At 40.8% G+C, this 12,776-nt stretch overlaps 1 gene segment (V, D, J or C); it reads right to left on the bottom strand.

Moving 5' to 3' along the window:
* Positions 1-1,066: 1,066 nt before the first annotated feature.
* LOC132649764 (immunoglobulin kappa variable 4-1-like) lies at positions 1,067-12,285 on the bottom strand. The segment is given in 4 exon segments: positions 1,067-1,146; positions 9,541-9,640; positions 11,711-12,030; positions 12,237-12,285. Coding segments are annotated over 4 exon segments (549 nt in total).
* Positions 12,286-12,776: the final 491 nt, after the last annotated feature.

Genomic DNA, 12,776 nt, shown 5'->3' with positions numbered 1-12,776 from the left:
AAAAAGGACAATTGCTCAATCACTTTCATAGCTGCTTTATTTGTAATAGCCTATTTGTAATAGTCTGGAGACAACCCAGATGTCCCTCAGTTGAGGAATGGATACAGAAATTGTGGTACATTTACAGAATGGAATACTATTCAGCAATTAAAAATAAGGAAATCATAAAATTTGCATTCAAATGGTGGGAATTAGAAAAGATCATCTTGAGTGAGGTATCCCAGAAGAAGAAAGAAAGACATGGTATATACTCACTTATCACTTCTAAGTGGATATTAGACATATAATATAGGATAATCATAGTAAAATCTGTATAGCTAAAGAAGCTAATCAAGAAGGATGACTCTGGGTAGGATGATCTATACTCATTCAGAAAGGCAAATGGGATGGATATTCAGAAGAGTGAGAAAACAGGGAACAGGAGAGGAGCCTACCACAGAGGGCCTCTGAAAGACTCAATCCTGCAGGGTATCAAAGCAGAGGCTGAGACTCATAGCCAAACTTTGGGGCAGAGTGCAGGGAATCTTATGAAAGAAGTGGAAGATAGAAAGACCTGGAAGGGACAGGACCTCCACAAGTATAGAAAAATAAATCTGACGAAAGGGATCTTTTCTGAGATTGATACTCCATCCAAGAACCATTCATAGAGATAATCTAGAACCCCTGAACAGATATATCCCATGGCAGCTCAGTATCCAAGTGTGGTCCTTAGTGAGGGGAACAGGGACTGTCTCTGACTTGAACTCAGTGGCCTGCTCTTTGATCACCTTTCCTGAGGGGGGCACAGCCTTTCTGGGCCACAGAGGAAGAGAATGCAGCCAGTCCTGATAAGTCAGCAATAAACTGCCAGGTATTCAACTTGCACACTGCTGATGCTGAGAGTGAAATCCGTCCCAGGTCCACTGCCTGTGAAGCAATCAGGGACCCCAGTGTGCCGAGTGGATGCCCAGTAGATCAGCAGCTTAGAGGATTGCCCTGGTTTCTGCTGGTACTTGGCCAAGTAGGTTTTGTTTGTTTGTTTGTTTGGTTGGTTGGTTTCTGATGCTTAAACACTCAGACTGGACGTTCAACTGATGGTGACCTTCTCTTCTGCTGACACATCCAGGGAGGATGGAAACTGGGTCATAACGATGTTCGCACTGGTATCTTCAATAATGAGCAGATATTGAAAATGAATACATACACAAAAACAGAGTATGATACGAGGATTGAAATTTGTTACTTAATCCCAACACTCAGGATACAGAGGCAGGCAGTTTTCTGTGAGTTAGGTTAGAAGCTAGCTTGGTCAATAAAGCAAGTCCAGGACAGCCAGGGTTCAGTTAAACAGAGAAACCTTATATATATATATATATATATATATATATATATATATATATATATATATATATATATGAGAGAAGGAAAGAAAAAAATAAAGAGAAATTATGAAATTTGTTATTTAAATGTCCTTATCATATTATTAAGAAATTATGTAAGAAATCTACACCCTGGTACAAATGTGTAAATTTCTTCCATACAAAGATGTGACCATGAAATGAAAATAACACTTTTGAATTTCTCAGCAGACACCCAGAACAGCACCAATATGAGGACCTGGGTCTGTGACTCCATCTTGCTCCTCTGACTGTCTGATATTGATCAGTTCACACGAAAAAGGCCTGCTTTATAAATTCTGAGCAGCTGTGCTGTGCTGGAGAAGCCCATGCAAAGCACTCAGCAAATACAAAAGCACATGTCCTGGCAGCATGGCTGTGTATGTGTGAGAGTGGGTGGAGACAATCAATAACTAAAAATGCTATCAGAGAGAGCATGAGCATCACAGAATGTGAGCAGTTAGCAGCTCTCAAGAAGAATTGTATTTGGTGCTCAAAAAGAAGTTTTGGGTAAAAGTCCAAGACAGCAGTTGACCTTTTCAGAAACTTTAGGGGAGTTATCTCAGATTAACAGTCCTAGGGAAATGATGTATTCAAGAAATCATAACAACAGCAGAAGAAGCACAGACTAGGAAAACATGCAATAAAAGAAAGTAAGGGCAGAGGTGAGGAAAGAAGAAATGCAAAACACAGGAAATTGGTGCTAATTTTGTTCATTGTCTTCCACCTGCAAAGCCACTCATACTGAGCACAAGGAACAGTGGCTCAGACAAGTGAGCTTCTGTTTCCAGGCTACACATGGGGCTCAGATAAAAAGAGAAGCCAAGTTGTGCCTTCATTTTCATTGAAGTTTAGGAAGTCTCTAACTTCTTTTTTTATTTCTTCCTTGACAAGGAAGACCCTAGGGAAGATTCTCAATCCTCATTCAGAAAGAAAATGTGATAGACATCAGAAGCAGGAGAAGGCAGAGAACAGGACAGGGTCCTATTACAGAGGGACTCTGAAAGACTGTACTGATCAAGGTATTGATTCAGAGGCTGAGACTCATAACCAAACTTTGGGCAGAGTGTGGGGAATCTTATGAAAGAAGGGAGAGATAGAAAGACATTTAGGGGACAGGAGCTCCATAAGAAGACCATTAGAGCCATAAAAACTGAGCTCTTGGGAACCTAACGAAAATGGTACCCCAACCAAGGACAATGCATACAGAGGGGCTAAAACTCTGGCTCAGATGTTGTTCATAGACTCAGTCTCCAAGTGTGGTTCCTAGTAAGGGGAGCAGGGACTTTCTCTGCATGAACTCAGTGGCAGGCTCTCTGATTACCTCCCGCTGGGGCATGCAGCCTTGCCCATCAAGAGAGGAAGATAATGCAACCAGTCTTGAAGTGACACGGTAGGCTAGGGTAAGATAGAAGGGAAGGAGAAACTCCCCTATCAGTAGATTAGGGGAGGGATATAGGGAGAAAAGAAGGAAGGAGAGTAGGATTGGGAGGAGAAGAGGGAGGAGGCCACATCTAGGATACAAAGTGAATAAATTTTAATAAATGATAATAAAAAGAAAAGAAAAAGAGAACCCAAAAATTCATTCTGTGGAAACTCTAAAACATATTAGTTTAATCCCGTGACCAGAGAAGCTTTAATCTCACAGAAAAGGTTAACCCAGCAAAAACTAACAAGTATTTCCCCCACAACTTTGTGGAATTGAAAGAGAGCTCTAAACTGAAACAATGGAAGGGAATGAAACAAACCAGACTTCCCCATGAAATCATCCCTGTAGACCAACATTGGCTAGCCTGTTTTAATTTCAGAAATTCATCTTCTTGGGTAATTTAGAAATCAGCAGCATTTAAATTGGGTTGTGATGGTCTCGCCTGCATAGTTAACTAGATTAAAAAAAAAAAAATTATCCAGAAGGGAGTTCACAGCCTTTTTAAAAATCAAGCAATAATATTTTAATCTTGATAAATTTTGTTATTGTTTTTATTCACAATTGTTTCATTACATATCCAGATTAAGGCCCCATCCCTAAACTCTCACCTTTCCTCTCTCTTCCCCTTATCCCCTTCCTGTAGTCCACTGAAAGGGGGAGTTCTCCATCATTGCCTTCTGCCCATAGCTTGTTAAGTCTCATCAGGACTGCTTGGATCCTCTTTCTCTGTGGCCTGGCAAGGCTGCATCCACAGGGGCAATGATCAGAGAGAGCAGTGAACTGAGTTCATGATAGAGGCAGCCCCTGCTCCCCTCACTCAGAGGTCCACATGGACTTGTATGAAAGAATCTTCAAGTATGTGAAGAAACAAATAGAACAAGATATCAGAAAATGGAAAGATCTTCCATGCTCACAGCTCAAAAGGATTAACATAGTAAAAATGGCCATCTTACCAAAAGCAATCTACAGATTCAATGCAATTCCCATCAAATTACCAACTCAATTCTTCACAGACCTTGAAAGAAAAATTCTCAGCTTGGCCCTTAGTGGCACCATGGGTCCAAACATCACAGCCTTCGGGGGCAGTGCAGGCCACTCACATCTGCCTGGTCCTCACTGCCATCAGCAGTCCCTGCAGCAGGAGAGCAGCTGACCTCATCTCTGAGAGCTGGACTGGAGGCTGCTTCTTGGACATTGAAAAGCTGCCTGTAAAGATGCTTTGAAGAACATACACTGTGGCTAATGTCTCAACGTGCAAATCAGCTCAGAACAGCTTGACTTACTGCTCAAAGGACACCTGCACTTGTGTTACCCTATGGCAGTTGGGATAGCAAAGAATTCCGTAGAGTATTTTAAGTGTATCACAGTGATTTTCTGGATGACATTATGGAATCATCATGTGCAATTATTCTGAGCTATCATGTCACAGCACTGCTGTAAAATAGATGGGGTACAGGAGCACTTTCATCCCTCAGAATTAAAATGTTAAAAAAAATTCTTTGTGCTTCTGGGTTATCTCACACATCCATTTGCCTACAGTTTTCATGATTTCCTTGTTTTTAATAGCTGTGTAGTACCCCATTGTGTAAATGTGCCACAATTTCTGTATCCATTCCCAGGGTGAGGGACATCTAACTTGTTGCCAGATTCGGGCTACCACAAATAAACCTGCAATGAACATAGTTGAGCAAATGTCCTTGTTGAACGGTAGAGCATCTACTGTGTTTATGCTAAGGAGCATTACAGCCTGATCTTGAAGAGGCACTCTTCCCCATATTCTGAGAAAGTGCCAGATTGATTTCCAAAGTGGATGTACAACTTTGCATCCCACCAGCAATGGAGGAGGGTTCCCCTTTCTCCATATTCTTTCCATCATGTGCTGTGACTTGAGTATTTTATCTTAGCCATTGTCATATGTATTGATTCTCAAGGTAGTTTAGATTTGCATTTGCCTGATGACTAAGGATGTTGAGAATTTCTTTGTTTTTCCACCATTCTATATTATCTGCTGAGAATTCTCTGTTTAGTTATGTACCTCACTTGTAATTGGATTATTTAGTTTATTGGTGTCTAATTTCTCGAGTTTTTTTTTTATATATTCTGGATATTAGCCTTTAGTCTGATGTTGGGTTGGTGAAGAACTTTTCTCTGTCTATAGACTGTCATTTTTTGTTTTGTTTTGTTTGTTTGTTTGTTTGTTTTTTTATTTTTTATTTTTTTCAATTACATTTTAGTTGAAAAGTCTCCCTTACAGACATAAATCTCTCATATCCTTTGTATTTAGGATTTCAGAAATGGACATGTAGGTAATCTGGGGCATGTCAATTATATCACCAAGATCGAGAGAAAAGGATAAATGGGTTATTATTTCTCTGTTTATTTATTTTTATTATTACTTACATTTCATTAACTCTGTATCTCAGCTGTATGCTGCTCCCTCATTCCCTTCCAACCCCACCCTCCGTCCCTCATCTCCTCCCCACCCCTTTCCAAGTTAACTGATAGGGGAGGACATTCTCCCCTTTCATTTGACCCTGTTTTATCAGGTATCTTCAGGACTGGCTGCAAAGTCCTCCTCTGTGGCCTAGCAGGGATTTAGAGACAGTCCCCATTCTTTTGGCCAAGCATTACTATGGACTTGGCCTGCCTTCTCCCTTTTCCTCCCACCTGCTTCAGTATATAGATAACCTCCTTCTTTATACTCCCTCTTTCTCTAATAGCTAATCTGACCTCACTCCTCAACTTTCTCATTTCCAGAGATTTCTGTCTCTCACCATCCAAAGCACAATTCTCCTTTCCTGAAGACATCCATCTCAAGATTCTCTCTCACACTTCCCGTAGACACTAGACACCTTACATTAAAAGCACCTTGCATATCTCCACTCCCCAGCTCTACAGTCTCAGCCAGCCTCCTCCATCACATGTTGTAGGCAGTCATTAATATTTACTATTAATTATCTTTTAGTAATGCTGCTCTTAATCCTAAACAGCTGTATAACCAAATCACCACACAGAGACTGGGTTTATTTAGTTAAACTAGAACACAATGCTGGGCAATAGTTTCTCCATCCTAAACCTCCAAGCCCTCATAGTTTCCTAAGTCTTAGATTTCCCACATTATACTTACTTTTAGTGCTATCTTAGGTTCAGTCCATCTGTCCACATTGCTCCAAGATCTCTCCTCCAGCTCTCTCTCCTAGCTCTCTCCCAAGCTCTGCTCTCCCACCCTCTCTCCTCCCACTCCTTTCCTCCCTCTGGCTCCTCCCATCACTCAACATTGTGTCTAGTGCCTTTATTTTGGCCTGTTTACACACAGTTGGGACAGGATACTTAGAATAAGTATCACAATGCAATATCCAGATTGAAACCAGAGAGTGGGGGGGGGGGAGAAATCAGCATTTGAATCAACAAGGGTAAGGTATATACATTTCAAAAGAACATTACACCAACAATCATAGATCTCTACATACTCCTGATATATTCCCTATACCATGTTACTTTTGGACCACCACTTACTTCCCATGCACCTACAATTCCTCAAACAGAAAACATTCTCTTTTCTGTTTCAGCTGTCTGCATCCCAGTTATACAGAAACTTTCCAACATTAGACTTCCACACAAGCGCTGCTCTTAGCTCCTGCTGCCTACCTCTCCACAACTCTATACAGCACAGTTTACAGCTGAACTTTTTGTCTACAACCCTTGCCACAGCTCCTCTGCTTACCACTAAATATAGCAAACAGCTATGGTTCCCTAATGGTATTCCACCCCCAACACCTGCTAAAGCTGAAGGTAAAGACAGAATCTCCAGGGTCCCCTCTCCTAATCTACTCAAGGCACATTCTCTCTCAGTTCTTGAATTACAAAGGACCCCACCACCCCTTCCACTTTCTCAGATTTCATCTCTCCATACTTCTCTTATGAAAGGCTCATCAGTCATATTCCTTTCCTATCCTTCTCCTAATCTCTCCACAGTTAAACTCTTTGCCTCAACATTTCCCAGACCCTCTCCACCACTGATCAAAAGTTTTCAAAGAACTCCTGTCTCATCCCTTTCACACAGAAGAAGGTTTCATAGCGACTTCTGCTATAATTTTTATATGGATGGCAGCTCTTTCCTGTCAGACAGGCACATCAGACTGACCCCTCCATTACTATTATTCATCCTTAGCTTCAAGCTCCTGTGCTCTTGAGATCACCCATTCCACACAAACCTCACACTCCTACTTTATTCTCACACTCCTACTTTTTCTCTGCCCAAGTGATTGCCAGACATCTACTGGCAACTGACTCCCCTAAATTGTCTAGGTGTTCTCAGACATCAAACATGCTAAACAAATCATAAATCCTACTCACCCAATTACAAGATGTAACCAAAGGAAGCCATTTCATCACTCTCTCCTTGTCACACACACACACACACACACACACACACACAAACATTCATGATTAAACCCTCACCTGGGTCAAGGTCATCCAACAAAATCTCTCCTCAACTACTTAAATGCTTCCTACAGTTTTCTTTCTGCCTCTTCTTCAAATTCATTGCTTAACCATGGTCTGTTTCTCTGCTAATACCATAGTAACACTGCCCTATTCTCTCTAAGGGCTACTTATATCCTTGACCATCTAAGTCCCCCTTTAGGAACAAGAGCCAAGTGCTCTCAACATGTCCACACCACTCCAGCTCCCAAAGAAACCTCTTAAAAACTGTTCCACTTACTGTCTGTCAGTACCCTCCCCAATCTTCAATTGTTTTAGAATATCTCAATTTAATATTCTACCAGGACACACTTAAAAAAATAAAAGACTATCTTGATGCAACGAGAGCTTCTCAAATTATATTCTCTCCAACACAACCTGACCCTGCTTTCAGATTAGTTACAGCCAAATTAACCTTATATAGCCAAACTAAATTTTCATGGCTCCTCGCAAGAACTATGAAACAGATTCCAGATAAGTACTCCTGACAATCAACAGCCTAAATTATCCTGCCTATTGCCTTCTCTAAAGGGTGGGATCTCTCCCCCTTTCCCTGTGCATGGCACTCCTCTTGTCTACTACCAGGATCATGAACCTAACACTTTCAAATGTAAAACTAAGGTTGAATTTTGCTTTCTAAACTGCTTAACTTTGTTCTGGTAGGTTGCAAATCAACCACAGATTACTCTAGCAACTCCTATGCGGTCCCAGCTATTTTCTCAGAATCTATATCCTGGTCCAGTGTCAAAGGGTACACTTCCATAGCCACTTACCCGAAGCTCAGAATTGCATTTATTGGCACTGGCTATTGAAATGGAGTCCATATCAAAATGTGCTTTTAGTGTAAAATATATTCTAAAGATTTAAGTCCACAGATTCTTATTACCTGTTAAAGTGGCTAAAAATTGCCATGTCCTTATGCAGCTCTTATCATGCTTCTAAGAGCAACCAGGTGTCCTCATATCACCTGGCTCTTACACATGGAAGACCAGGAGCACTCAATGCAGAACACTTGTGTGTCTTCATGGACAGATCACTCTCCAGAAAGGGGCTATAAGGCAGACTGGGAGAGGCACTTGAAAACCAACTGGCTGCAGCCAGTTGTATCTCACAGTTGTATCGCACAGTTGTTATCTATTTTAAACACTAGGATTATAAAATTAAATTAGCCATTTTTATGCATTTTTTTACTTTTTCTAATGGACATAATATTGCCTTTTCATCAGAAAAAGTTAAACATCTTACATTTTTTATAATGTTAGAGCTGCCAAAAATTTTGACTTTCATCCTGGCCTACAGTATCAGATATCTTAAACTGTGCCATTCCTTTCATTTATATCAGGTCCAATAAGCCCAGGAGAATTTGCAGCTTCACTGTACAGAAATTACCAGTGTCATCTATATTACTCTGAATCAGCTGACATTTAATGAAGTGTTCCCATCATGAGACTTACATTTCTCCACCAGTTTCATGAAAAATAGGTGATTTTCTGTCAAACAGGAAATGGAATGGGCACATTTAATCCATAAAATGTGTCTGAGGATGAGCACCTCTCTTCTTTCCCTGTAGCCTGGGAGCCAGCCCTTTTGCAGCAAACGCTGCTAGTCATGGTCTTCTCACATTGGAGCCTGCTCATAAGTCATCTTGAATGTGATTAGTTAATGGTTTTCAGCAAAATACAGCACAATGTTTGCTCTTTTCCTTGTTGGTTCAGGGCAGCTTATTCTGGCTTGTTACCCTGTGTTTGCACACTGCTGTGTGGTGGAACCTTATGCTTCAAATGCTGTCATTTTGTCATCTGTCTTGCAATGAGGTCACTCAGATCCTAGTTTGGATTAAAACTCTGATGTTTTCCCTTCATCTGCAAGAGTAACTGGCAATGCTGCCCATCAGTGCATCTACAGCAGAACATCTAGTGTGAAGTCTAATGATGTGCGTAACTTGTCCTACTCCCAATTGTTTAACTGCACAAGGTTCTTCCACTTCTCATCTTTTCCTTGTTTTGCTCAGCTTCTACTACTTGGGATGTTTGCCCTACAATAACCTGGAATTCCTTCTTTCTCGTTGCTTATATATACTTCATTCACATAATTTTCCTTTTTGTGCCCATGAAATGTTTCATTTGTTGTTTATGTTTTTTTTGGAAGGGGGCTGTTTTGTTTTTCCTTCTTTCAATTCTTCAAGAGTTCAGTAATCAGCTTCTGTAGGATTTCTTCTTGAACTTGATTAAACTGGAAGGAATTCTTGTTTACCCTGCAGCTCATTAACTTGATCTTGGGAGGCTTTTTCCATAATGTCTTTCTTGTTTATTTGGGAATTTTGCAGCAGAAGGTCATAAAGATGATCCTTCACCTGAATCCATGAGGATGTCCATAGATTATCTTGACTGTTCTGCACTGCCACCGGAGGCCATGCTAATGTTCTTGGACTGTGCTGCTGCCAAGGGTTCTGATGGTGTCTGTGGCCCACACTGTGGCAGGGGGCAGTGTTGGTGTCTGTGGTCTGTACAGGAGACCATGCTGAGGCCCAAGGCATGTACTGACTCAAGATTTCACATGGATGTTTATTGTATATACTGTCATCACAAACCATGTGGAAGTCCATGATCAGTGCCCAACTGACTTACAGTTGAGACACAGACATAGAATGATTCTGTGACAAACCCTACAGCCACCTCAGCTGCCCCTACCCTGAAAACATAACAGCCTTAATGGAAATGTTTTATAGATACTTCGTAAGTAATGAGTTTGCAATTCAGTTTGTCCATTTTAGAAGATTATTTATTTATTTTTAATATTTATTTTTTTACATTAATTACATTTTATTCACTTTGCATCCCAGCTGTAGCCCAGTCCCTCATTCCATCCCAGTTCCACCCTCTCTCCCTCATCTCCTCTCCATCCCCTCTCCAGGTCCACTGATAGGGGAGGTCCTCCTCCCCTTCCATCCTACCCTAGCTTATCATGTCTCATCAGGACTGGCTGAAATTATCTCCTCTGTGGCCTAGCAAGGCTGCTCTTCCCTCAGGGCAGTGGTCAAAGAGCCAGCCACTGCATTCATGTCAAAGACAATCCCTCTTCCCCCAACTAGGGAACCGACTTGGATACTGAGGTGCTATGGGCTACATCTGAGCAGGGGTTCTAGGTTATATCCAGGTTATAACCTAGGTTATATCTAGGTTGGAGTATCAGTCTCAGAAAATACCCTTGAGCCCAGATATTTTGGTACTGTTGCTTTCCTTGTGGATCTCCTATACTCTCCAGGTCTTACTGACTACCTCTTCTTCTTTTATATGAATACATGCACATAGTTTGGTTATGAGTCTCAGCATCTGCTTTGACTCACTGCTAGGCAGAGTCTTTCAGAGGCCCTCAGTGGTAGGCTCCTGTCCTGTTTCTTGTTTTCTTCTTCTTCCACCATCCTTCCCCTTTGTCTAACTAAGTGAGAATTGATCCTTTTACCCCGGCTCCTCCTAGAAAAAAAATATATAAATATATTAAATATATATATATATATATATATATATATATATATATATATATATATATTTAACTGAGCTTTGGAAAAGGAATTCCTTTATTTCCTTCTGATGAGGTGCAATTTTTTGAGGGACACAATGTGTCATCTTTGATGCTTCTGTGGAGTTTTCAAATTCATAAATTGATGCTTCAGATTTCATCTTCAGCCTTTTTTTTCTCTCTCTCTAAAATCAATCCCTATAGCATGTTTCTCCATCTGAAGTTTTCTTATAAAACCTCTGAATTATGGGATTCAGCAAAGGTAAGTGGCTGATATGGTTGCAGTCCAGTGTTCTAGGGCAGGAGTTTGCATTTCCTCTATTTGAGCACAAAACATCTCTCCTCAATCTTTTGGCAGATGTTTTCTCTCTGCTCCTGAGGCTCTGATTGAACAGCCTTATTCTTCTGCGGCTTCTCCACAATTTTCAAACTGTTGTATCTCTCTTTTTTTGCATCTTGTTCTTTGTCAAGTCTTGCCCATTTGCATTAGTCTGCTCTCCCTGGAATTCTATAGACTACTAATCCTGATTATCTTTGTCATTCTTCTTGTGTTCCAACAGCAGTTTGTTGTTTAAAAACATCTACATCAGCTTCCATATTTCTTACTGTAATCTAATGGCCTCCTTTCTGTCCCCAAGGTTCTACAGAAGGCAAAGATAGATAGTCCTGAATTCTTTTTTTTTTTTTTTTTTTTTTTTGCATTTTCAGATAAAGGATTTTCATACCAAAAGACATAAGACACTTTGAACCCATAATGTGTACTGGGTGCTGCAAACTGTTCACCATTTTATTTTCAGGCACACCTGCTATCAGGCAGAAGAAGGAAGTGCACAGGGCCAAGGCTGTGTGTGGTGCAGGCAGCTGGTGAGACACTCAAGGAGGTTTGTGTTGGAGACTGAAGCACTGTGAGAGGATGTTTGTAATGTTGCAGACAGTAATAAACTGCCAGGTCTTCAGCCTGCACACTGCTGATGCTGAGAGTGAAATCTGTCCCAGGTCCACTGCCTGTGAAGCGATCAGGGACCCCAGTGTCCAGATTGGATACATAGTAGATCAGCCGTTTAGGGGATTGCTCTGGTTTCTGCTGGAACCAGACCAAGTAGTTCTTTTGGTCTTTGCTGTATAAAAGGCTCTGACTGGACCTGCAGCTAATGGAGACCTTCTCTCCTGCTGACACAGCCAGGGAGGATGGAGACTGAGTCATCACAATGTCTGCACAGGCACCTGCAATCAGGAATACACAATGAACATGCATATGAATACAAACACAGACAGTAAAAACAGTTGAAATTTGTCAATTAATATATTTGTACTATCATGTTGTCAGAGCATTATTATTGAAATATAAAATATTGAGCCTGGCAGACTCTAAGTTTCTTATCTACAAGGGAAGTGACTCTGTAAAGATTATAATATTTTGAGCTTCTCACCAGACACCCAAAGCAGCAAGGCTATGAGAAACTGAGTCTGTGACTTCATCTTGCTCCCCCTGCTGTCTGATGCAGTTCAGTTCTCACTGCAGAAGCTGGTTTATATATTCTCAGCAGCTGGGCTCAGTTTTAGGGGGCCCATGCAAAGCAGCCATCAAATACAAAAGCAAATGCCTGTGCAGTGTCCGTGAGTGTAGCTGGTGTCAATCAACAGTCAAAAATACTATTACAGGGAGCATGAACAATTAGTGAATAAGACTGCCTTATAGCTCTCAAACAGAAAGGAACTAGATGCTCTAATAGCCGACCTGGGTTAAAATCCAAGACATTTAGTTCAATTGACTTCTATAGACACATTAATAGAGCTATCTCAGATTGACAGTCTTAGTGACATAATAGGATATATAATAAAATCACAACAACAACAAAAGAAAGAGAGTAAGAAAGCATGTAATGAAAGAAAGGGAAGATGGAAGAAATGATGAATGGAAAAAAGAGAATCAAGGCTAAATGTGTTCAACATTACTCATCACCAAAGCC

The sequence above is a fragment of the Meriones unguiculatus genome, chromosome 21, assembly GCF_030254825.1.
Source record: "Meriones unguiculatus strain TT.TT164.6M chromosome 21, Bangor_MerUng_6.1, whole genome shotgun sequence".
NCBI lineage: Eukaryota > Metazoa > Chordata > Mammalia > Rodentia > Muridae > Meriones > Meriones unguiculatus.
Note: the sequence above shows the minus strand (reverse complement) of the source record. Positions and strands in the feature narration are given on the sequence as shown.